The 27,923-nt window shown below is 37.1% G+C and overlaps 1 protein-coding gene across 7 annotated transcripts in view; it reads left to right on the forward strand.

The window, feature by feature from the left end:
- The first annotated feature begins 8,689 nt into the window (after positions 1–8,689).
- LOC140313174 (neurexin-1a-like) overlaps positions 8,690–27,923 on the forward strand; it is a 228,231-nt gene continuing 208,997 nt past the window's right edge. For 3 of the 7 annotated variants that reach the window (XM_072391177.1, XM_072391178.1, XM_072391180.1), the window contains exons 1-3: positions 8,690–9,499; positions 25,074–25,091; positions 26,521–26,550. In XM_072391177.1, coding sequence (XP_072247278.1) covers positions 8,788–9,499; positions 25,074–25,091; positions 26,521–26,550 — 760 coding nt within the window. In that variant the 5' untranslated portion in view covers positions 8,690–8,787. Of the gene's footprint in view, positions 9,500–25,073; positions 25,092–26,520; positions 26,551–27,728; positions 27,777–27,923 lie in introns of all 7 variants that reach the window. The other 4 variants (XM_072391175.1, XM_072391176.1, XM_072391179.1 and 1 more) reach the window with 2 other exon arrangements.

Consider the following 27,923-nt stretch of genomic DNA (forward strand, 5'->3'; position numbering starts at 1 on the left):
AAAGTTGGTTTTGTTCCATCCTTTGTTTTGTTGATAAAAGTTTATACCTACCTAATACCTCCCTCCTAAGTTTGAGTCTGCATTTGGGTTTTCTTTCCTCCATACACCATAATCATTTATATACCGTTCAAACTAAGGTAGTGAAAAATTTTAATAGAAGGACATGACTATTTCCAGAGCCAAACAGTGTGCAAAGACAATCACACGAAAAGAAAAACGAAAAAAGGGGAATGTGGAAATCGTGATTATCGTTATGGTGATTATCATGAAAGTCCAAATACTGTGGGAAAAATAGCAAAAATTTCAAATCCATTGTTTCAGTAACACCTGCATATTGTGTCAATAAGGAGTCAGGCAATTTGTTCCAGGCTGTTTGTTCAGGTTTTGAAATTTAGGTTTTAATCAGATTTTTGGCATGTTAATGCTTTTCTCATGCATCTTCAGTGGGGTCATTATGTGAGAGTCAATACAATCAGTAAGCTCATTCAAGCTGGACATGTGACCAGCTCTTTGCAGTCCACACTCCTATGTTTCATTAATTCCTCTGGAATGGAATTCAGTCGCAGTGTCCCTTTTCCTCTCTCCTAATCTAATAACTGTAATGATACAGATTTCTAAATTCAATCAGCTTTAATCTAGGGGATACAGATGCATTCAAACGGGAGAGAAAGTAGTCCCAGCTGGTGAGTGGTGAAACTCTTATGAAAAAGTAGCTACTTTAGAATGATGAGGGCTTATATATGAGGGCCATATTTGCTAAAAAGAGAATATGTCTTCTTAGTAAATGTCACTGTGCTCATTAAGGATTCTTTCTTCTGGAGTGAGATTGTTAATGGTTTATTTGTTAAGTCACAGGAACACTGGATTGTTGATTTCAAGAAAATCCACAAAAATCACACACTCGCTGTGAGTTGTTCTAATGATTTTTTTTCACCTATCAAAACGATACTCTTGTCCTAGTTATTGTGTCGAAAGGCACCAATATGTAAGATTTAGGGTGATATATATCGGAAGAAATCAATAATTCGCTTGTAATAATTTTTTTGTTTAGCATACAATCATGTAAAAATAAGAATCAGTACACATGGTGTGGGCATCTCCTCCTAGTTATCTAAGAAGTCTGTGTCGTGGCCCAGAATGGACGAGCAGAACACTGGCTTTACAGAGGGCTTTTTCCTATTTATAGCAGTTTGGAAGAGGAATGTGAGGCTGGGCTGTTTGAGCTGATTGCAATATGAATCTTTACCACATGCAACAAAATTTTGTGACTCTTAGAAGTGTGGGGACTGCAAAATGACCATATAAATATAAATATAAGAAGAATCTGGTTCCTTGAGGAAGTGACTCGCTTATCACAGACTGAGATAAATAAACATAAATAAAATGCAGAACTACACATTCTTTTAACCTTATTGTTCAGTCTTATGATATTATCTCAGCACTTATTGGTTTAAATCACTTCTTTCAGAGATTTTCCCTGATGTTGCCTCTTGAGCCTCACTCTGTGAGGTAGTGAGACTCATAAGATCTAAGAGCATCTACAAACTGGAATCCGTGAACTCATGTCTCTCTGAGTCATTGTAGTTGTGTTGCAGTTGTTTTACTCTTTTTTTGTACAACAAGCTCCCTCCTGTAGCTCTATCATTCCAAGTTGAATAGACCTGTTATTACCAATATAATTAACATTCGCCCTTTTCTCTTCAAATGTCCCTTACAGACAGGATGGCAGTGCGCCAGCACAAAGAAATCCAAGATGTTGTAACAGAAGCACCTAAATTTAATTCAGTCTTTTTGATTTTATTATTTTACCACTTGTCGTAGCTGTAACTAACAACCGCCTCCTGACTACAGGTGCAACCAGACTGAAATTTCCAGTGTGGTTGTGCAGGAACTTTAAGCCAATTTTCTACATTGTTTGACATGATCATTGTCACAGTGAATAAAATTACAGTTCTTTTTTCTTATGAAATGTAATCGGATGACCTGTCTCTTTGAGAAAGAACCAGGAGCGCAGCAGTGAAGGAGGCAATGGTGCCTTATAATCTTTGCCATACAATTTTATGACCCTCTTAAGAGCAGTTATTCTTCTTTTCTTTCCTCTCTTTTCTTTGTCTACTAAGGGAGGTAGATGGTGCAGTAGACTACTGCCAAAATACAGAATAGCGTTGAAAAATAACTCATTGTAGAGATAGCATTTATCATTATATGATGTGCATTTATTAAAGAAGTGCATGTGACACTGAAAACATCTTTGCCACAGACACACTGAAACGCAAGTTAATTCAAGCATGTTAACCAACAAATACTTTTGTTGATACGGACCAGCATCATACATGATGTCGCCTTTATTTAAGCACTGTTCTTTAGTGTGCTTTTGTCATAGTATATTGTGAGTGTGTTTTTATTTTCAGCCTCACTGCAAAACCAGGACAGTGAGCATGTGGTTTCTGGCCTATCAAGCTGCTAATCAGTTTGATGACATACAGCTGTGCCTTATGCCTGGCTGCACCACCTCTAGCTCTCCACCTGCAGCCAATTACAAAACCACACCCCTGTGTACCTGCCTTCCCTCAAAGGGGAAATCATTTGAAATCCTAATTCATATATGGGTTCCATTAAAACAAAAATTATATGTATTTATGGACAGAAACTTTATTTAGAAATTGTGAAGGACGGGATATGTAAGAATTTGGGTGATTTAATCAAAATGTTGAATATGGTATGGAAACATGACATTGTAATCTATCCAAATGTCTTCTGTTACATTCATCTGACAGTTGTAAGAACAAACTGCTTGATAAGTGGCTGAATATCAACTTGATCGTTCAGTGGACCTACATGTAAAATATGGGTGGTGCATTTGGTCTTTATCAGCTAATAAAATGCAGTGTGGTTAGAATTATGAATGCGTTTCATACTACTGATTGACATTAACGTAAAGAAAACAACTACTTATCACACCATTGACAGCTTTATGGAGAGAAACTCTCAAAGTATTGTTCAGGGTATGTACATTCAGCTTTGTCATGATGGATTTAGTTGCATTTGAATATATTTGTTCCAAAGTCAAATATGTACAACAAAATCCCCATTAAGATCCATCCATTAAGATCTATGATTTATATACATATATTTTTTCTACTTTAAATGACAGCAGAATATACTTTACCATGATGAGCTTGAGAAGGAGAATAGTCTTCTTTATATTTTTAAAGACTTCACCACAAGTAAAGTGATATGCTTTTTACTTGTAAACCATGAGTCAATCTACAGGTTCTTATATAAGTCAAGGGAATAACACCTTTGGAAAATATTGTGCATCATGTTACTCCGCTTCAGAAGGAATTCTGCTAACTAGTTAAACTAACCGTTTCATTATGTAAACATTAATTCGCATCTGAGCACTTTTGCCAAATACTTACTTTGACAGCAACACGGATACTAATATGTTTTGAGTGGATCAAATACACTACAGCTGTCATTTGCATTTGTGTTAAAAAATTAATTTTAAAGAAGTGTTTTTTTTCAGTTGTTCCAACAGCCTTTATTGTATATGTCAATTGGATTATAAAAAATTACAGTCAGGTCACCTGGATGCTGCCCTCCACGAAAGAACAGCTGATGGAGACATTGCTATGTCACAGTTTACAACCATGAACTGTGACTCTTGGACACATAGACAAACGTACCTCTAACACATTTTCTGGTGACACCAGGCTGGAATTGACTTTCAACATGCTTATGAGACTGCATTTGTTAATATGTTACAGTGTAAAGAGACCAGTCTGAATTTTATGATCACTCCATTCCCATCAAGCAGGCTGAATGACTGCATTTTACTATATGGAATATATGTAAAATTTGTAAAAATGGCATGGCTGTGGTATTGGTAGAGTGTTGTTTTTCAGTACAAAAATACAGCCTTTGTTTCCCTCTGTCTTTGAGTCTTGAAGTTATGATTTACTCCAGTGTTTGGGGGGAAAGATATCTGATTTCTCACCTGGAGTTAGATTAGGGGATCAATATCAATTTCAAGACTCATTCAGTGAAGACACCAGAACAAGATGGTGTAGCCTGGCACAAAGAGTAGCAAAAATGCAAACGTGCAGTTATGCTATAGCTGCTTTGGACACATATATGGCGCATCTGACAGTGTCTTATTTAAAACAATTTGATCTGCATTGTGAAGTCTAACATTTTGAGACTGAGACTTTGAGAATTGTACATGTGGTCTAGAGTTCACAGGTGTTTTAGTCTTTCATTATTGTTTTCAGCAGCTTGAAGATATCTTTTTTATAAGCACCATCTGTCCCATTGGCAGAAAAAAACCTCTAAACAGAATGCAACATTTAAGTGTCTGCATGCTGTGAGTCATGGTTTTTGAGACTTAGTTATATTACAGAGGAGAAGCAGCTGTACGAGAAAACAAGTGGAAAGAGAAGAAATAGTACAATTCAGTATTTGACTAAACAATGTTCTTTTAATGCCTGTTTGTTTTGGGATTACGTTGGAAAGTTAGAGATTATGATTATTAGTATGAACAGAGCGCTGCTCCATCGTATCCCAGTATGAAATCAGAAATGTCTTTGCTTTCTTCAAACTGTCATCTTGCAGGAAAAGTAATGATGTAAACTCAAACCATATTTTGTTTTCTTTCCTTCTTTTCTTTAGCATTATATCTCGCAGTATCTGACCTTTCTAAAAGGTCGTAGAACATAACCTAACTTGTTTGCTTTCTTAAGACTGATGGAATATGATGAATGAGGCTTTTCTTCACTAAAAGATAAGCCAAGTGGTATTGACCAGGTTTTTAACACTTGAAACCGTATAATCAATATTTCATTGTCAGACTGAAGGAGTAAATTGAAAAGCAGCTATTTCTAAAATGTCTGCTAAGTTGGATGAGATCGCAGGATTTACTGCAACTTCTGAAAGGCCAGTATAAGGTTGCAAAGATATTGTAGTGTCTGAGCTTTGAGCATGACCATCACTGCTCACATTAAGATTCAGTGACAGCCTCTATGAATAACTCTGTCCTATCACATCTAACTTTTCTGGCATACAAGACAACGTTGACAAAAAGCTAAATTAAGTATGTTAAATGGAAAAAAAATATAAAGTTTTGATATTTTCAGATGAAACGTGCCTTGACAACAGTCTAATCTGGGCATGCCTGTGCTTGCCTTTTGCTCTGCTTTTGTGTGAGGTTGCTGATCACATGAGACACACAAAGCAGCTTCTCACCACCGAAATGAAAGACTGATTGCACCTCAATTGCCCCTGACATGAGCTTATAGAAATTCTGGCGCATTGCCTGCCTTCTGCGGATGAGATACGCATCAGACCCTTTTAGGTATTCTGTCAGCAGGATGGTGGACCAATTTTGTCTGGCCTAATTTCTGTCCCTTTACTATAATCATATTTCCAAAATCAGGTGCAATATTTCAATGTTTGTTTGTGTTGTGTTCTTTGACAAAGGCCTGTGGCATTGGTGGATAGCTATAACTGACAGGTCGTCACAGAGTTGAACACAAAGTATGCTGTAAAACAACAGCTGTATAATCTTTGTATTATTTGTATGAGTGTCCGAAAAACTTATTTCAGGAAGCTACAATTACAAAATAACTGCACTCCTTGAAGTGAGTTTAGGATAATGCAGCTTAAGTAAATCGTACACTTGTTTGTATGTCACACCCGTTGTCTTAACACCCGTTAAAATAATCTCTCTCTAAACTTGCCGAACAACCTTCCATTCACAGTCTGGGCAGAGTTAATGACAGCATTACGCTGTGTGGGAACCCCTTTTCTTAACTGTTCCTCCTGCCAATGAGCAGCTAATTCATTCTCTGAGCATTAAGTGCCATGTTCAAGGACGCTTTGTTGATGTACTGATCCACTGCTCCAGTTCATCACTCACATGAAGCTGTAACTCTAGGCTATTTCAGTGTCCTGCCTACATCTTATACTTTTAATATAAGTCAACAATGACTTAAGACGTTGAACATGAGCACTATTAGATTAATACACCAGTTTCTCATTGTGAAACCAGACGTGCATTAAAAAAAATACACTCAAATAGATAAAACCACACACGTTGAAAGTAAATATTTTGAAGACAAACCATTTTTGCTTGCTTTTACTTTCGTTTGAACTGTTCTTTAACCCTGACCATACATTAAATTCAGATAATTCAGATCGATCCCACAACGAAAATGTTGTCATGCTCTTATTTTTGGTATCCCATGTCTGGCCGACAAAATTTTTAAATAGGATTACTTTACATTTCAAGAATTACATTACATTGGACTTGAATATGTTCAAGGATTCTTTTCCGGGCTCCAAGTGTACCCAACACATGTCTGACTGCTTTCATGTGTATGAATTGTCATATCAGTTTTAACCAGCCTTTTTCTCCAAAGTTGTTTATACCATAAACGCCCGTGGATGGGTGCTTATGTAGGCAGAGGCGCTGTCCAAGGTACTGCATTCTGCCCCTCCCCGGTAGACATCACGGAGAGACACGTGATCCACGCTCTGTCTGTGGCTCCTGACAGTCGCTGGATAAGCTCAACAGGGAAACCAGATTGCACCTCCTCTTCCACGAAGATAACTGGATTTTCACCCCGCGCTTCGTATAACTCCATCCGGAGGTCTTATGTTCTTTTCAGCTGTGTTTGTTTTCATATCAGGAAACATATTAGGAGGACGAAATATTTCAGGTAATTTTTTTGTCTGCCACTAAGCGTTTAAGGTTTTTCGTGGAGTTAGAGTGAAAGTGGACCCGTCTCTGTGTGTGTGCGTGTGAGTGTGTCTCTGGCTGATGCTGTGATTCACTTGAAAGCAGATCTTGATGTGAAGGTTTCATCAAAGATTATTAGAGGCACGGGATCTTAAACAGAGCGAAAATATGGACGGATGTGGTTATCTCAGTTCATGGTGCTTTGTGTGAATTAATTTTCCTCTTGTGGCAACTATTTAGGGTCCCGTAGAAGTAAAAGTGTTCGGGAAAAGGTAAAAATGATTCATTGATTTTTATAGTTGCGTGAGTGACTCAATCCGCAGATGTGGACATAGAATAACACTCTAATGATAGTGCGTCTTTTGTACTGCTGTCAGCCAGGGTGAGATGTTAAGGTATGGGGCATCATTGATGAGATTATGCCGAAAATATGTATGTTGTGTCGAAACTAAAAAATGTGAAGAGGATTATGTTATTTCATAGATAAATGCATGTTGGGTACATTTGTATTCAGCACATTTACAGTTTATTGAGTTGTTTTAATCTATTGCGGTACCTAAGTAAATCCAAACGGCAATCGGGTGCATTAGGTTGCTCCCCCCCCCTATTTAAAATGTAAAACAATTGCGGAGATTTTAAATCAAGATTTTTTTTTCTAGACGTCGGGAAGGAAAGGTGCATCCAACAGTGCGAATGTAAAACAATGACAAGGCAAATATAAGGCTAAGAACAAATACGTATTCTGGGGTAGCCGAGACCCTGTGGAAGCCCGACTTGTTAGTCTCACACAAACCAACCATTGTGAATCAAATGACGCACTTTTTCTCATGTTCGGGCTTCAGTTGGTTAGTGATGTGCCGTTCGTCGGAATGCTTCTAATAACACAGATGCAGAAGTTAGATCCACTGTCATCAAAGTGAATCAGCGGCTTATTTTACGTTTTTAACTTTGGTGTGACACAGATAGCCTGTGGGCGTGCAGACCTAACAGGGTTGTTTTATTTTATTTTATTTTATTTTTTAATCACAAACAGTGAGTCTTCTAATGTTTTTTTCTATTTTTTTTCCTTACATTGTTGAAGTGAAAGTTGTGTTTATTTGTCATCACGGAAATATCGACCGTAATAATGTCAAAGTGTAGTGTCACGGAAACAGTACGTGACCACTCAAGATCAACAAATGTGTGATTGTAAAGTGTCACTGTTTGCTTCCTGGAAAGCCCACTGATTGCAATCCAATGATACTGCTCGTGCTTGTTGTAACAATGGCCCTCTGACTGTAAGTGGCGGACTGGTTGCGCTTCTGCCTTAATCGTAGTATTTGTCTAATTCGGAATGCTGATTAAGACTCTGGCCAAAGTGGATATGGAAATGGATATGCTGAAAGTGAAAGTGCTGATATTGTACTAAATCTGCTTTTCCTTTTGCAGAGCGTTGAGAGGGAGGACAGCCTTGATAGACAAACAGTTTCTCTTGCTGAGCTTATCAGCCAGCGTGGCTCCATATGGCATTTTCCCTCTTTGCTACAGAGGATGCAGGGTGAAAAGCCCTGAACAAGGCTTCAAGTTACTCGCCAAAGAATGCTGGCATGAACATGAAGATTAAGGCTGTCATTTCAGCTCCAGTGAAACCGTGCAAACATTAACTGGCACCAGAAAGGACTGTTCCATAATTACATAAATTATACTGCCTGTGCCCTGTGGATATCTGCATCTCTGTCACTTTGTTACAACCAAGCCATGGCAGAGAGGACCTTTGAAGAGTTCAAACTGTTTTGGCGGGAACAGTGAGATGTTTGGCCAGTAATGGTGTTTGCTCCAGAAAATAAGTGTTGGCTAAACCCACTGATGTGCAAATCTGTAACAGCTTTTAATCTATTTTCTTACGATGTATCGATTCACAGTTGTATGTCCATGTAGACAGTCAGTTATATGCCAGTCTACTCTCTCACTGTTAACCCAACATACTTTTTGCTTAATCAGAAGTTTCTTATAAGTAAATTCAGAGCCTATAAATCCTACACACAGCCAACGCAATTTATAATCACACAATGGTTGTACAAAAGCCACACAGTGTCCATATCATATGGCTTGGGCTTCTCATTTGCTGCTTTGTAGAAATAGGCACTTGTCTAGAATTTACAGGTGCTGAGGGACAATGGGCTAGGTTTCCAGTGTGGAATGCATGTTGTGAAAGTGAAATGAGCTTCAACATGAAAACAAAGAGTTCCCATGGGCTGCTAGTTTACTTCGATGATGAGGGATTTTGTGACTTTTTAGAACTTCTCATACTGAATGGTAAACTCAGCCTTCGTTTTTCGATCTTCTGTGCCGAGCCTGCAACTGTTCTAACTGACACAGCAGTCAACGACAGCCAGTGGCACACGGTCACAATAAGGAGAAACTTTAAGAACACAACTCTAATAGTGGACAGTGAGATAAAATGGGTGGAGGTAAAATCAAAAAGACGAGACATGACTGTCTTCAGCTATTTGTTTGTTGGCGGGATACCACCGGAGATACGGTCTGTGGCATTGCGCCTTACTTCGGCTGTGGTCAAGGATCAGCTGCCTTTCACTGGATGGATAACAGATGTAAAGGTCAACAACACGGAATCTGTTATGATCAACAGTGACGGGGTCCTAATGGACCTCTGCGGTACAGCCAACATGTGCTTAAATGGAGGAGTCTGCAGTTTAATTAACAACGAACCAACATGTGACTGCTCTCACACTGGCTTCCAAGGAAAGGACTGCAGTGAAGGTAAGACAAGGCTTTAGTTTGAAACATACTTTTAGTACAACATGGCCTTTTGAGTTAACATGATTAATCTTACAAGTTAATCGACTTTGGTGAAGTTGCTATCAGCTCAAAAGTAATGCATTCCCTTCCTCCATTTGGCTAAAGTTTTGTTTTTGTCACAGTTCTACGTTCTACGATGTATACTATTGATCTGCAATACAGTTGTTTTGTAAAGAGTGAATCTCCTGCAAGGCCTCATTAGTAAAACATGCAGGTGTTCTCCATCCCCAAAGGTGTCCTCCATTCTTATCAAATAGGTCTGTGGGGATTGGTTGACCTATGAAACATCTCCAATGGCTTACCTCAAATGGAAGAGCAGGAATTATCGTCTGTGGGTTAGATGGAGTAAACACGAGTGAGATCATTAACTTTATACAATGGAATAGTAGCACTGGCAACAGAGTAGAACCAAAATACTAACAAAGTGAGGTTTACAGATCAATAAGGAGTGATGGCATATTAATACACTGATTATTTAAGCTTAATATTAAGTAGGACTTATTAAAAAAAATCATGATCTATTCAAGCATAGATTATGAAAAAAGAAATTAAGCAGAAAATAAAAACTAATAATTGTAATATGACTGAGCCACTACTTTTCACCACAACTGTTTTCAGATTAAACAGTGTTCAGGGTCTTGTTACTGTGACTTAGTGAGGTACAGTGAGGTTGGCAGCTTGGTGGGGAGGAGTGGGTCTGTTGGTTGGGAGATCGGAGAAATGTGTGTGTGTTTTATCATTCTTAATTTCCTTCTTATTTAATACACATGGACTTTTGGTCTCATCTTAACATAGAACCTAACCGCACATGATTTAAACTTCATTGTATGATCTCTAATATTTATTTGTTTTGTTTCTTTAAAGCACGTGAATCTTTTCAATATAAGCTTGTTAAAACTACATTGAATAACTCACCACTGCAGTATAAAATATTCATGTCTAACTGTCATTTGCTATTGACGTAGACACAAAATAAAACTACATACAGCACTGTAGACATGCAGTGTTTTCTTGTGGTAAATAGAACATGCAGGTTTTATTTGTATTTTTATTCATTTAAAAAAAGAATTATTCAACCTCGTGCCTTGATATGAAAAACTATTCCTGATGATGTTCACTAATAAGTGTCCAGTGTTGGGCGACTTTATATATGTTTATTTAAAAAGCTCCACTTTATTGAAAAGTAACAGTCGGCATTGTAATACTATATTAAATTGGCAAAAATAATAGGACTTATATACAACATTGCCACCATTCACTTAAACAAAAAAAAAAAAAACAATTCAAGAATATCAAGAATGGCCTTGATCCAATATCTACTTTTCATCAAAATCTTACTTTGTTTAAGATTATGTTGGGGATGTCCTTGATTAATGCCTTGAAAGAAATGGCTAGTTCTTGTGTACGTGTTTCTTGTGTGTTCGTAACTGTGTCTTATTTGCCAAGAAATCAGGTGAAGGGGATACATTTTCAAATCAGGGTGGCTACTAATGAAATCAGCAGTTGGTTAAAACCTTGCAGTTCAAGACAAGAGTGACATAAAATACACTTAATTTGGCTCCATGAAAAAGCCTGTATATCAACTATGATGGTAATGGTGTTCACACTAATTGCTGTGATGATCTGAAAGCCACCGTGAAATAATAAGATTAAAAAAACCTTTGGAAATCTATCTTTCTGTACTTTTATATAAGTGTTTTGGCAATAAAGTTTAAAAGGACAAACAAGTCCATCTTTTACAAAGGCACTACTACCAAATTCAGCCTTGTTTGGCAGGTATGAAAATGAAGGATGAACATATGTGTATATACAGATTACTGTCAACTTAAACTGATACAATTTTATCAAGGAAAGTTGCTGCAGAGATCATTTTGGCCAACTAAATATCCAGCAGACATGAACCAACATTATTGTGACCTGTTTAAACCAATTTGTTGCTAAGTCTCAGTAGCTTTTATCCCCCAAAAATGTGCCTGATGCTATTGGAATGGACTGATGAAATAACTGAGACTAGCTTGAAACACAAATCTTATCTGTATAGTCAAAACAATATGCTAAAAGATGGTAAAAAATTCCATAGGGCTGAGTGGAGTGTGGAGTTTAGTGAAAGGTTTCTGTTGGTTTGTGTCTACGGAACCATTTTCACATTATGCACAGTCAAATGATGCATTTCACCGTAAAAACCATAAACAAGCCGAGCTTTAAACTTATATAAATAAAGAATGTACTTGCCCATTCAAATGTAAAAAAAAGGGAACATTTTGTCTCAGCATGGGGTGTTATTCTACCTGTGTGCCTGTTAAGACAAGAAACAACAAGAGAAGAACGAAAAGGGAGAAAGGTACCAAGCCGCTCCATTGCACACCATCTTGTGGAAACAGTGTTCTGCTTTGCAAATGAGATTCATTGACATTTGTCACTTGTTTTAACTAAACCTCATTCATCAAAGCTGAACTTTTTGCACAGACAACATAATCTGGTTGCTTGCTTTTTCATTCTCTCACCATCCTGAGCTGCACTGAGGAGGGAAGCAGCAACTGCAGCAAGAAAGAATTCTGTCATATTGTATCAGACCATAACTTTAAAATAGTGAATAAAGATAGGGTCTTATCCCATTTCAGAGTAAAAGCCAAATTTAATTACAAAGACAGCAGAAACTGTCCTCATTTTCCATAGTGTACCTAATGTCTATGCAAGGATGTGACTATTAAGTACATTGAAGTTTAAAACTTCCATTGAATAATTTTAAAGCTGTTGTATTACTTTGATCAGATGAAAGGATTATAGGATTTGCCACCAGACCTGTCAACTCTCCCCTGTCCAACCACATGCATGCAAAAAACATGACCTCTCACGCACACAGACACGCACACTCATGCACAAATCCCTTTGATCGGTTAAAACAATTATTTAAATGCACTGTTCTGTGGTCAGAAAGTTCCCCGAATCTGTCCTTTTGTGTTGCATTAGAGAAATAACATAAATGCTTTCCATGGCTTCATATTTCATCCGGATAAAATGGAATAATGTTGTTTGTTTCATCATACATTAACTAACCATAAATCACTTCAGGTGAGAAAGTGGAGCAGACCTCAACTTGGACCACACAGCATTTAAGTTCTCATTTTGTATTATTGTTTGTATGATGCAATTCACAGAGTAGCTTATAATGTCTCAGCACAATGACTGCCTTGCACTATGATTTATGACATAGCTTCTTGAAGCTTTTAAATACAAATACCCTAAAACTAATTTCGTCGAAAATTGAAAACTTTTCTCATTACTGGACAAACATAACTAGTGGTCTATAATTTAGCTGCTAATGCATGATGACACAGTATTATGTATGTAGTAAGAGAATTTATGTCACACCAAATTTCACATTTGAAATCGTAGATCATCTGTATAAAAATATTAAAACATTGAACACAGAGCTGCCACAGTAATTAAGGAGGGAATGAACTGTAACATCATCTACGCAAAAGACACACAACTTTGAATTGTTATTACAGTCTTTTATTTTTTTTTAACCTGTTCTTGGTAGATTTTTGTTTCAGGAGCATATTCAAAATCCATCCATCCATTTTCTATACCCGCTTAATCCGTCGGTCGGGTTGTGGGGGGGGGGGGGGGGGGGGGGGGGGGAGCCTATCCCGGTGGTCATCGGGTGAGAGGCAGGGTACACCCTGGACAGGTCGCCAATCCATCACAGGGCCACACAGAGACAAACAACCATGCACGCTCACACTCACTCCTAAGGACAATTTTAGAGTCCATATTCAAACTTAAATATATAATTTTTAGAAAATGACAAACTGAGGAATTTCCCTGAATATCTTTTAACAAGTCATGGTGTGAACCTGATTGAATAATCTTATATATCTGTATACAAAGACATTTGTACAAGACATAGCATTCGTTACATTAATTCTAATTAACTGTCCATGCTGATTATTCATCTATCCTTTGCCGTTGGGCAAGAGGCAGGGTGCACCCTGTGCCAGTGTCCTGTCCATCGTAGGATCAACACAGATAAACGAGTCAAACAACCATTCGTGCTTACTCTCAATCCCAGGGTAAATTTGGAACCACCATCAATCTAACAAAGGTAGAGCATGCAAACTCCAGACAGATAGGCCCCAGCCAAGATTCAAACCAGAAACTTTTTTGCTGTGAAGCAACAGTGCTAACCACCACCCCAACATGCATCCATCTATGCTGATCAGCAATGTTTGAATTAGCAACAGGACATTTAATTAAAACTAGTACCGTCAGTACTTCTTCAGTTGACAGGTTTAATAACAGGTTGCTGCCTGATTTTTACATGTTGCTACTGAGGGAAAGCATTTTTCGATCCATGTATCATTGGTCTCTTTTATGCTTGTTATGTCTTTGGTTCCTTAATTAGGTCTGTGTCACCCAATTTCATTTTAATCAGTGGCTTTAGAATTTTTTCATGAAATATACTGCAGGTAAAATTTGAAAATTGTGACTTTGACAACCCCTCAATTAGATTTGAGGTTGTAATTTACACCACAATTTTGAGTCATTAGCTCTAACTTCATTTGGTATGAATTCCTTTGGAATAAGATATGGATAGCAAAAAGAGCTCCTTTTTTTACTTTACTTAATTTAAAAATGTGAGTAACAGTTGGCTATGGCATATTATTTGCAAAACACTTTACTCTTTGAGCAACTTCAAAGCAACTTTAGCAATAATTCGGAGTTGTGACTGTGTTAAGAACTGTCTACAAACCCTTTATCAGCGAAATGGAATGCTCACTCGGTTGCTTGTTTTGCAGGCTGATGGTGACCAGGACTGTTGAAAACTGATAATCGCTGATGATACCATTCTCAAATGAGACAGACTCTATAACACAAACCTCTCAAATCACAGTTTTGGTTTTCTGTCTCGCCCCAGCCCTCTGCCACAGCTGTTGAACTTCCATTATGGTTTTTAGTATCAACAACAGATGTGCAGATTGGATGATGAGGTGTCAGAGAGGAACATTTGTAAAAGTTCAATTAAGTTCAAATGCTCATTGCACAAATGACATGGGAGGACAACTGTATGAAAACCATTACACAAAAACAGAGGGACTGCTATATCACTGCACCACACACTATCGAAATACAGCATAACGGTCATTTTTCATGTAAAATTAATTTGGTTTTGGTGAATACAGTATGTGCGTAATAACAGGTAGAGAAAAAGTTTCTTGACCTAGTTCTTAACCTGTAGTAGATACACCCGGTATGGTGCATTTCATTTTTGTGACATTGGTTGGGTATCTTTAAATAGATAAATCTAATTTGAAAGACCAAAGAATTACAAGTATGTTTGGTACTTCATAGCATAGAATTTGAAAGTTGCAACATATTTCGTAGTTCTTGTTTGATTTTGTTTTCTACTCTGATATACAATACAGGCAAGCATTTGTCTGTGAATTACACACCAGTGGGCATTGTTTAAGTTGATGTTTATGCTAGTATTATGCCATGAAAGCTTTTGTTCTTAAGCACACAGCAACATCAGAAATCTTTAGGAATAAATTGGAGAATAGATTATTCAATTTCCTTAAATCCAAATTTTGTCTTTAACTTGTAATGTTGCTGTTACTTTAGCTAGCGGCATTAGCCTCAACTGGTGATCTGTCTAGGGTGTACCCCACCTCTCGCCCAATGGCTGCCAGGCTCTAACTCCCCTACAACCCTTCATTGGATTCAGAGGGTATAGAAAATGAATAGATGGATGAATGGTATTAGCCTCCAAATATTCACCATGACATCTCACCAGACTGTTCTTAGATATGTTGTGTGACTTCTGGACTTGATGAATAGTCTTCTGACTTTTGTCTTTCTTACAAAATTCAGATAATTTGATAATCAGTTGCAAACTGTGTTAGCATTGATTGTTGGGCATATTGTAGGCTACTTGATTTAACTTTGCAAGGCAAAGAGGGTGCACATATGAGACACCTTTGCTGTTACGAGTGGATCATCTGGTGTGTGGGCCACTGTTTAAGTGTAATGCAGACTCTGCATCCTATCCCTGCCATCATTGGGCGAGAGGCAGAGTACACCCAGGACAGGTCGCCAGTCCATCCATTTTACTGTCATGTTATATAGAAATATTGCACTATTGACTCTGCAGCCAAAACATCAGCTTAATTTAATTTTAGGTTCATGCAGTTGACAAGATTATGATACATTTTATGTAATCCAGAGGTCAGCTAAATACATCTTTTATGTTTAACACAGGTTCAAATTCATATGGATTTAATTTCACACTCCTACTAATTAGACATCAGGATAAGAATGCGTGTCTTGTAAAAGAAATAGTGCTAAAAGGAGAACTGCAATTGCATCAGAATAAATAATTTTGTCATGTAAGCAGTAGTACACTGATACAATGGATAGTGACACTTCACAGCATAATGATTTTGGGATTGATAATGCCTCATGGCTTTGATAGACCAAGTCTCAGGGAACTTGAATACAGCAAACGGAAAACACCCAACATAACAAAGTCATATAACTGCACTTAACTACACACAATGTCAACACAACGTAAATGGACAAAATGGAAATATGTGTTACCGGCAGGGCATTCATGTTGATAACTCGGACTTTGTTCTTCCCATTCAGCTGATTTGTCAAGACCTAGGTACTTTGTAGTGGTTGACTTCCTTACAACCTCTACATGTTTGTGGTCTGCCTGTTGGTCCCCAAGGTATTCATTCAGTTGTCAACATTTACTATGTAGCCTTCTGGTAGTTGAACCCTGTCAGGTATGATTATTTTGCTTTTCTTTTATAATACTGGCCACATTTGACTAATCTCAATGATATTTCAATGTTTTTGCTGTACATCCTGGTGAAGTTGATCAGTCGATGTCTTGCTCAGTCCTGGCATACATCTATATCTACATCTATCTATCTGGTGAAGGGGTTCAGTCCTGTGTAGAACAGCAGCATGGGGAGAGCAACTCCTTGATAGATGATATGCTTGATAGTTACTTGTGCATTTGACTTTGATTTGGCCTCCAGGGTTGTCCTTCACAGTCCCATCGAGTTCTTAATGAAGGCTCTTAATGTCCTATTGATATTGTAGAGTTCCAAGATGCAACCTCAGTCGCTGGCTGGTTGGCATAGTGGTATTGTCACCATCCTTAGAGTAGAAGATCAGTGATTTCATATTGGCTATCTTGACTATTGCAGGAATGTTGTTTCTTCTTCTCAAGTACACAGTCCAAGGCTGTCTCTTTCTATTTTTTTATGTGTTTTGTATGTGTTTCTATATTATTTAATTCAATGTTACATTTCTGTTGTTTTTTTCGGCTCTGGCTTTGTTGTATCCCCCAAGGAAGCAACAAAAGAATAGAATCTTGATATTGTCATGCATGTGCTGATAGTCGCACTGGCTATATTTGGTTGGCTTCTTGCTATGGATATGTTGATATAATCTGTGGTGATTTTCATCAGTCTAGTGTGGACATTTGGACGAACATTTGATATAAAAGAAGAGTGACTCATGCAAACTTGTGTGCAGGCTTTTTACAGTGAAGAATTTATAAATAGACTGTAAAATAATCACCTTGACTACCAAAATTAACATGGAAAGAGTACAATAAATACATTTATTCAGTAAGAATTAGGGTTACCTTAAAAAAATAGCTCTACTCTGCAATTCCTCTGCCAAGACAGAGCAGGAGGATAAGGACGAACCCATTCAATTTAATTTAAGATCACTTTCAGTATTTAGGGGTGTTCTTCTTGTTCAGATGTGAGTCAAATTACAGTGAAATATAGTGTATACGTAGATGAATTCTTAATGTGAAGGACCACTCTCTTTCAAGCATGTATGTTTTAATGTTGCAAATCGTGTGACTGTACTGTATCTCTGAGTGTGTCGTTCTGTCCAAAGGCCTCATGCAGCTTCACTCAGACAAAAGCAGATTAATAGTATACTGCTGTTTCTGAGTCCAAAGACAGATATTGGGATCAAAAGCTTAGTGGGATTTGCGTTAAGGATTTTTGCCTTGTTTAAATACATTTGCTCCTGACTGTCAAAGGGTGTTTGTGAAATTCTTTGACACCAAACTCCTCCTTTAACGCAACTCGTCCCGTAGCACAAATAAACACACCCGGATATCTGCGTCTCGCTCATATACACACAGACACTCAAATTAAACTGAGCTTTACAGCATGTTTCTTATTGGACTAGGTTAAGCTGTCATATGGAGCTTATGATATATCATGAGATGCATCACTCATTGATTACATGCTCTGAAATCTAAACCAGTTCTATGAATATGTCTAATGAGATCTAAAATAATTCTGGCTTTAAACAGATCTTTTTTCATTGTGTCACAGAGCAAAGCTCCTCATTTACACCCGTTATTGGCGTAAAAGAATATTTCAAATTAATTATTGGATGGTTTAGTGTCCTGTACACAAATATAGATTCCAAGCAGATGATGATGTTCTCGCTTTGAAAATTAGTAACTTTTGATGCTTCTAGTTTGGTTTTGTTGGTCACACGAGTCATCTGAAATACTAAAAATAAGCTGTAAGAGCTCACAATTTGAATCCATTAGTGCTGATTAGTGCTAAATTAGTGCTAATTACAGAGCAAAGACAAACTAGTTTTCAGAGACAAGTTTCATGACTTTGAATTAATTGATATACATGTGGGCTACTTGCTTTAATATAGCTTGTTATCTTTTCTATTTGTATATCTTGGACTTATGATTTGGATTTATGGCTAATCTAAATGCTTTTATATTTATTTTCTTTTAATCTTTTTGTCTTGGCTGCAAATGTGTAAGTCTTGCCTTTGCTCTTGAAGGCACTTTGGGTTATACTGTTGTCCTTTAGGCACTATATAAAGACCTCTGAGTTAAGTTAAACGCTTTGCAATTCATTAGTAACTGAATAATTCATAAATAAACTTGCCTTGGCTTCAGTTTAGTTTAGTATGTGTAACAATTTAAGATTGTTACAAAAAAAGGAAACCACGTCTTCTTCACATCTTCAAACAGTACCTACCAGTAGTATAGATCAGAGGTTGCATTTTCAGTGGGAACCCACAGTTTTGTATTTTTTGTCATTATAATGGAAGTGGATGTGGTTTAATATACCAGTGCTTAAAGCTAAGCTGTATTTAATGCTCAGTATGCTTTTTTAAAGTTTTTTTTTCTTAAACTTAAGCTGAAGAGTCACTCTTCAGATAGGGATTTGTCACATGTCAACAGTGGAAGATGAAGCTGCGAGTTTCCTTGAATAACTGCTGTGCACATTTAGCTACATTCATAGGCATTGCTTTCACATTAAACTGTGAGCTACGTGACAATAAGTTACAAATATGCTGAACCCATACTTACAAACTTGCTGTTTGCATTGATTTCTTAATTCTCCTGTGAATCCTAATACTCACAAAAAAGATTGACTCCACATCTGTAATACTATCCTAGATATCGTCAATCCTGGGATTATGGTTATTAGAACTTCTTTATAAGCTGCTCTGATTATCCTGTTGGATCATTCCAACCCATAAGATGTAAAAGAATGGAAAGGTCTTCAGCACATCTGCTCACACAATCCTCTCTGACTTTTAGCTCTTTTGAAATATCTGGATAGGACTATAATGTCCACACACCATCTGTCCAGAGAGTCTCAGAGTAGCAGCATAATAAGAGATATTAAACCAAAAACACTAACGCTGTCTGAGAAAGTGGCAAATATTACACAAATACTTTGCACATATCGATTTCCCACGAGAAAGTAAGCAATTTAAAGTATACGTGACTAAACGTTGGCAATTAGAGCTTTATTGATTATCTTCCTTAAAAACAATCTACACTTGAGAATTTGCTGTTATTTACCATTAGGCAGACAGAAATGTCTGATTATTAAAAAGAATCCTCTAGTTGTAGTTTAATGTTTCCTAGTGCAAACATCGAAAGAATGGTGAAACAGGAAGAAAAGGGAGCTGCTAACCAGCATATCTGAAGCACATTAACAATAAAGAGGAAAGTTGATCTTCTTAGCCGTCAGAGGCCACCTGTCTTCTTTTAGCTTGTTCTTTGCCATCAGTAACTATGCTGTTAGTAATTTTCTGACAGGAAATGACAAATTCTTTTCATTGAACTCCTAAGGAGTTAGCTTTTTGTATACTCTCCCATTTGGGGATTCCATGCAGTGCCCATGGAGTAATTGTGCAAAAAAGCTAAGATGAAGAGAAAATTGCTTTGAAAGCCAAAATGTGGCACCAATAAGACATGGAGAGTGGGAATTGGCAAGAATATAATTATCCACAGCTGTGGTTAGTTTCTGTGAGAGTGGCTGGTCGCTCAGCCCATTTCCTCACTCCTCATTGTTACTGTTACTTGTGGAGGATAATGGGGAGTTAGTGACCTATGCAGTGTAACTAATAATCCTCTGTTTGATAGATGCAGTCGGTTTAGATGGTGAAACAAAGAGATGAACCCTCACTTATGCTCATTACTCTCGATTTGGTTGAAATTGTAATTTAACAGCAAAACAATTTTCAGGTATCTCCGGCTGTTTAAGCAAGGCTTTTGCACGACAAGGGATTTAGGAAAAGGGTTTTTTTTTTTTTAACCCTGTTTCCAAAAAAATGTAGATGAAAGAAAAAAAATATTTTCCAAATCTCTCATACTGTAGGATTTCAGCTGCTCACTGCACGCAAGCCAGTTTAGTACCTGGGCTCTTTTACGTTGTGCGATTTTGTTGTGTAAATTGTGGTTTTATTGTTTTTGTTTGATACATTTAAATTAATTCTGATTTTTACTGTTTTCATTATGAAATTGTACACACATGACCCAAAAGAAATGTGGTGTTTAACTGTACAATTGTTTACATATAGAGAGTTCTTAGTTGTAAATGCTATTTATAGGAATACATGGTGGGATTCAACTAATTTCACACATTCACATGTAATCACAGTCAGGGAGCAGTATTACCCGTACATATTATAGACCTGTAAACACAGGTCAGCACTTCAGTGGACAGCTCTTCAAAGTCTGTATTAACAGCCCATATGACATCACCATGGTGTTACTGCTTGGACTGCTTTTGTGTAGGACATTTGGTGTTTGAAAGAAGAGGACATTTTTGTTTGGTCGTATGGTGACATGTTGGAGTTGTATCATAGGAATATAAGGTCTTTAGTAAGAGGTCACCAGTGTATATAAAATGTTGCTCTTGTAATTATCAGAAAGGTCCTTGTTCAACCAAAATACAATTGTTCAGTATATTGTGATATATTGTGAGCAGAATTCTGTACCTTATTAGCAAAAGCCCTCCACTTCAATATTTGCTGATATATTTCCCTAAACATTTTCCATGTTTCATACTGTAGATGGAATTGTTGCTTATTATGTGCAGTTTACCAGCATCTGATTGCAGGGTCCTTTGGAAATTTTATCTCTTACAGCCATTTATAGAAGCACATCACTTAGTTTCCTTTAAAGAAAAATGTCCAGATGTCCAAATTAATTTCTTTTATTAGTACAGATTTAAATTTCAGGTTTTTGTGAATGCAACTTTGCACCTGACCTTCTTTTTCAAGGCAGCACTTTCATGATTAACTACTGTTTGTATCTTTAAAAATGAGTTGCTTTTGTTAACAAGTGTCGGTTGCTTAATTATTCATAACATGGAGCACAATTTTACATATTATGTTATGTAATTATAGTGGAAATACAGATTACATATTTCTCTTGCAATCATACCCTTTTTAAGTGACTTTGTCACATACTAATTGAGCAGTCTACCAAATAAGCACAATGCTGTACGCCAGAACAATGTGCCATAAATAATGTCTGCATGAAATATGGATGCAGAGTTTTGTAATTGAAAAAAAATAAATCAACAGTTAAAAAAAGAAAATGCATTTGTTTTCCAGCTGCTGGAAGTCAATCTATGCTTTGCCATTACTGTACCTAATTTTTCTAAGACAGTTCATGGTGAAACAGATATATGTATTTTCATATTGTATGTCATAGTAACAGAAATCAGAATATAAGCTAGGAGGTGGATGGAGGAAGTTAGCTTAAATGTGATCACATGCAGTTGAATCTGTGCCCAGATGTTACAAATATACATTATTTGAGAGCACAGAGCTTCATGTTTTTGACTCCGTTTCAAAAGTGTCGACACACAAGAGACTATAAATATGACTGTAGAAAACACACAGAAGTAGAAACTATTTCATTAGATTTGTGTTACTTTTCCATTTCTTTATAGTAGGGAATGCTTGTTAAGTAATTCAAAACTGGGATAGATATATTAAATATAATTTCAACAATCACAATGCACAGTTTGATGATAAAATTAAGAATAGATGACAAATGTTGATTCAGGCAGACAAAATCTTGAAAATTGTTTAATGGCGGAGAAAAATGGATTAAATATTTAGCTGGATTTCGTGTCTAGTGATGTGACACATGTTTCTTCGTGTGAGATGGCTCCCAGACTCCCCCTTACTCTTGCCATGTCTCTTCGGCCAACTCCATCCAGACACACAGCAGGACAGACATGCGTGTGTCGTAATGGCATTTTTGTCCAGCTGGCTGATGATATCTTGAATAATAGTAGACTGTGCAGAGCTAGTTTTTCTGTCGACTGTATGCTCTGTCACTTTAGCTTTGAACATTTGTCACAGAGCGAGTTCACCATCAGAGAACCACAACTGAGTTGATGTGTCAGAATTATGAGTGCATGTAGCAAAGTGAAAAAGAAAATCAACTCATCCCTGTTTTTTACCTTGGTTGTCACACACCAGATGTTTCATTCAGTGAGGCATCAACTTGAATAGTGATGTAATTATGTTCCATGAGCCATACACCATGTGCATGATCAACAGCATAAGACCATCAGAGATGCAAATCGTTTGGTAGACAGTTGAGTGCATTTTGGTGTAGTGTTACCAGCACAATAGCACTGGGATCACTTTGTCAAGGGGATTAAACGGATTTACGACTCTGGATTAGAATGTAACCAGCTGGGTACATTTGTGAAAGAAATGTGAGTGTGCGCGTGTGTGTGTGAGTGAGAGTGATAGGGGGCTTGTTTTAATGGTTGCTGTCAGGTGATACTGCTGTTAAAGAAAAGCTTATTTTCCCCTGAACACATCCAAATGAAACCACATTTCGTGTGGCCCCTGCAGGTTGCTTAAATTTCACTTTGTGAGACTTGCCAACACTACCTGACACAGTTTGCATAAATGATTATAGTGTAGTCTTTTATCAAATCACATTCAGCGAGCAGCTATTTCCTCTAGTTTAATGCATCACAATCAAAAACTAGCTGTTCACATTAGCATTCTTATTTGCCCAGTAGGGGTTTCAAATTATTTGAGGATAATGTGCTCAGATGAGATTTAATATAAAGGCACTAAATGCCACATGCCTCTACAGTTGTACTTAAATAGCAAGAATAATTAATAATTGCTCCTTTAAACTGGGCTTTACTGTTTTAATTTTTCAAGGGAAAGGAAATCACTAAAACACGGTGTTAATTCCATAATAACCTTGCACACAGTCTAAACTTTTAGGTTGTCCTCCTTCACTGGTCACTCATTAAATTTAAGTGTATGGCAATGAAGACTACAATTACACCTCAGTACAATAGGAAAGTTATCGCTTATTGTCACAAAATTTGTCAACATCTTTGGGGTCTTGACATCAGCAAATGTTTCTTTCACTTTTCTCATGTGGTCTTTTTGCAACTGCCAGCTTCATGCCTGCCTTCTAAGAATGTTTTTTTTCAGCAGCGTGCTTCTCATCATCAAGCAAACCTTTTTTTTGTGAACAATATGCATGCTTGTGTACTCTCTGACAATAGAATCTCTTTTATCTAAAAGCCCCGTTGATTTAATTGGAAAAGACTCCTCAAATGCGCACACGTTTCCGTCAGTGTTAATCAAACTAATCCAAATTAAATGTAAAGCGTGTGTAATTTGCATTAAAGGGCTTGGATAAATGAGGCACTACTGTGTTCATGATACTTCATGAGAATTTTTTTACATTAAGAAAACGCCATCAGAAAATGTGCAAAGAAAATTAAATCTCGCTAAATTTTACAGAATTGGTGTTGTCATGTTTACCAAAGCAGTGATTAATTGCCTTATAATTGATAATTTGGATATATTCTGTGCATGGTGTCTGATTTGGAAGGGGATCCAGTGGTGATGGTAAGTTTGGGGTCAAAATAAAAACCGCTTAATTCTGGGCAAGAAGCCAGTTTGAAGAGGTAGGAATTTATTTTGCAGAAAAAAAAAATCATGGTTGCATGGTTATAGTAACTGGATTGATTACAGGACCAGTTTCCATGTGTGTAAATATAAACCGGACATTGCATGCTAATGTCTTTATGATTTAAGTCCATCACTGTCAAAACTCGAAAAGATATAATCTCATCAAGCTTGTTCTTCTCTTGCCATATCTTCTACAATATCCTGTAAGTCTCCAATTATGGTATTAATATTTAAGCACTGAATGCTAAATAGACCTGCTGACAGACTATATTTTTTCCTTTTTATAGGCAGTGTTATTTTAGGCAATTATTTTTGCATGTTTCCAGTCACATCATTTTGTCAAACCAATTTATTTTCCCACTGCCGGCATGACTCTTATCTCACCTATTTGGTATTACTTTACCAACATGTAATTGTTATTTCTATCTATTTTATTAGAGTGACAGACTTCACACAAAACTCACCTTGATTGCCAAAATTTCTGTCAGGGCAATTTCATTTGGGTGGTAATCTCCTTTTGCACTGCTGATATATGCTCACTCGTCTTTGCCGTCAGTGCTATGACCGAATCACCTGAATGGATTTCCAGTAACACGAGACCCTACTGCCTGTTCTGAAACTTTAGAGGTGTTGCTTTATCATAGCCAAGTCTGTTTATTTTGGTTATATTCTCTTGCAGTGCATTTTGTCACTTAGAGCAGGTTTTCATTTACGATAAAAACAATTGCTATACATAGGTTTTGTTGAGCCTTTTAAAGCAAATAGTTGTTGATACCACAAGCTATGTGTCAGTCATGTTTAAAGAGAAGTCAGATAGATAAAAGATTTAATGACCCTAACTTAACAGGATGAACCAGTCTCAAGAAATAATGTTCTTTACCTCACTGCCATTTTATACCTCTTGATCAATACTGGTTCCTAAATCATTTAACTGTGATGCCAGTTTTAAGACTTGCTTGAAAGATTTTACTCCTTTGCCATTAAATCAAGTATTCAGAAGGGTTCTCTCAACTCTGTCCTGTATTCCAGGTCAGTGCAATGAAAAAAAAAAAAACGGCCTAGGGTTGAGGATAGGGGCAACAAATTGAGGTCCTATGCATAAATCAGTATTTCCGATGCAGGGGTTGCAATAGGTCACTTGCATGTGATGTTTAATGCCTTGCATGGCGACGACATGCAGTGGCCAGTACTAGTCTGCATGCTGCTTAATGAATATCTTCCTCTTTCTCTCTTTGCCTGTCTGTGCTTCCAGAAGACAACTATACTGAAGGTGGGTATTTTCAATATTGACACTGGGTCTGGCAAATTTTTTGTATGCCATCTGTCTTGGCTGAGGCTTCTCAAATAAATGTAAGCAAATGTTGTATAACGGTGAAGGTATCGATGTAACTGGAGTGGTAAGTGTGATTAATCCAATACCTATTGTTGTGTTTATTTTAAATTTTTTTTTAGTTGTGTGTAATTCCATTTAGTTAATTTTCCAATATGGCTATAACTATTACAACCAAAACAATGTACCAATGAAAAACATTTTTATAATTCCCATTCCATAAATAATTTTCTGGTTTTAAAGCATGTTATGTATTCCATTTAAATAAGTATATACATACTATATCCAGGATTTACAGATAAACATCACAGGTCCAAAAAAAGAGACATCCTTAGCTAAAAATGATATGAGGACTAGCTGATATGATATTTCTTGCCCTTTTCAGGAGTGCAGTTTGTGTTTAGATGCTTAACAAATATTTGACTGGCTGAATTTTTTATTCAATCTAATTCAGTTTATATAGAGAGTTTTTATATAGAGCCAAATCATAACAATTGTCATATCAGGGCACTTCAAAAAGGGCAATTAGAGAGAACCTTATATAGAATGACAGAGTGTACCAAAGAGTACCTTTGCTTGTTTTTATATTCCAAATTAAGAATATTATTGCTAATCTATGGTTGTAATTAACCTTATTGTCAAACAGCAAGCAAATCACAATGATAAATGTTCAGCAGAAAGCCCTCCATTTACTCTATCCACAGATAAAACCCCTTCCAAACAGCTAGCTTCCATTAGCTGCCCAGTTAGCTGGCATGCAGACTTGATTATAACAAATAAATGTTACCATTTCCAGCATTTGTCAGGTATCGCTGAATATGTTTTATTGCAATTACCTACCAATTATGACACGGATGTTTGTTTCGTATATTAAGTTCAGTGGTTATTACTAATGAATTATTTAACTGTGATTGAAACAATGGAATACAATTAAACTGTTCGTAAAACAGCAACCACTTCATATGCAATTACCTTTATTTATTTATTTTTTTTAAAACTTGTAATTTGCAAGTGGGAATGTTGAGAAAACACACACAAAAAAGTTAATATTTGTGAGCAGATATTGCACTTTACAGTGTCCTGTTGGGATGGTTATCTTAGAGGTGAAAGGTCAACCTGAATTTAAGTTTCTGAATGATTTGTAGTAAGTTGCTGATGATGCATTGCAACCTGCATTGGTTGACCAAATGCTCATGTGGCTAACCTTGTTTGTGCATCCTCCTCCTTCTCTCCACCCCAATTTTCCCTAATCCCAATACTCCTCAAGTAACACAGACATCTACTTTGAAAGAGATGCCTGCATGCCAGTGTCACACAGTTTCCCATGATCCCTTGTTCTCTGCTGACTGTGCTCTTGTTTTCCTTTAAGGTCTGGCACACCTGATGATGGGCGACCAAGGTATGGGCTCTATTCCGTTTCCCACCATTCCTCCAGTGTTCCTCCTGTTCCCATTGTGCTCAGAAACATCTGTGCCCTTAACTCATACGCTGGCTTGAAGCTTCAGATATGGACTGCCGTCAGTTCAATTGTATTGAATGACCTCAATGACTTTTAGTCTCTCACTAACTTTATTTTTCATTTGACCTTTTTTCAAGCTCATCTGCCTTTCGATTCCACGCTCTGTAAAATAGCCATGCCATTCGTCCCTATATTTTTATCCTTTCAATTATTCATTTTCTAATTTAACTTCCTTTTTTTTGTAATGGTGGTGGTTCAAGTAAAACAGCACTTGCATTCACATTGTTTGAATGTAATGCATGGTATTGGAAAATCGCTCACTGACTTTTTAAGTTAATCCTCATCTGTGCTTCTATAACGCATGCAGCAAGCATCTGCACAGACGGTCTATCTATTCTATATTGAGCTTTCCATTTGTGAGGTACTACATATAGTCATTTTGTGGCAGAGCAGGGATTTGAAGTGTTGTTTTTATTATTACACTCCCCATTTCCACTCTTATATTTGCACATATTTGTAGCCATCAAGCCTCTATCCTCTCTCATCAGTCTTTCTCCAACTTTACCATGACACTTATTGGTGTCTCCTCTCCCTTTGTTCTCCCTTTTTGTCTGGAATCTGCTTTCTTCATGGAACATTTCATCAAATCTCATAGGTAAAAGTAAAGGTACTATCCTTTTTGATTCTTCAAAATCACTGAACTTTGTAGCAGTATTTGTGGCATTATATACTCATGCGATGTATATAAGGTCACCGACAAGTATTTTTCTTTTCTTTTTTTTTCCACAAACAATTAATTTAAAGATTTTCAAGGTAGGTGCTGCTCTTGCTTTGCGATCACATGTTTAGCTGTGTCACCTGCTCTTTTCAGCTTGACGCATGGGAATCATAAATTAGACTCATATGGGCATCAGAACACAGTAGTTACTGCCCTAGTTCCAATACACTACCAGCTCCCAGGAGTTTATACTTTTTTTTAGTTTAAATCATGGGTTTTGAGGTTGCGCGTGAGTCTTCATCATAGTGTTGTGGGCCTCCCATCCTGGCTGTGATCCTCACCTCTTCTCCCTGAGGGGTAAGTGGACTTCTGATCTTTCCCATTTGACTCTCCTCCTCAGGGCAGAGAGGAGAAACTTGGCTTCTCAGGTCCCTACTGAGCATACAAGGTAAAACTTTGATTCTTTTATGTTATGATAGCTTTTCATATTGTGATGTACTTTAGTGGTAATATGTGTGGATGGCTAATTTCATCATAACATTCAATCATTTGTTGTTGCTAATTTAAAAAGTAACAGGGGATGTTATGAAATTCA

This window comes from Leuresthes tenuis, unplaced genomic scaffold (genome assembly GCF_036924035.1).
Source record: "Leuresthes tenuis unplaced genomic scaffold, fLeuTen1.0.hap1 SCAF_8, whole genome shotgun sequence".
NCBI classification, from domain to species: domain Eukaryota; kingdom Metazoa; phylum Chordata; class Actinopteri; order Atheriniformes; family Atherinopsidae; genus Leuresthes; species Leuresthes tenuis.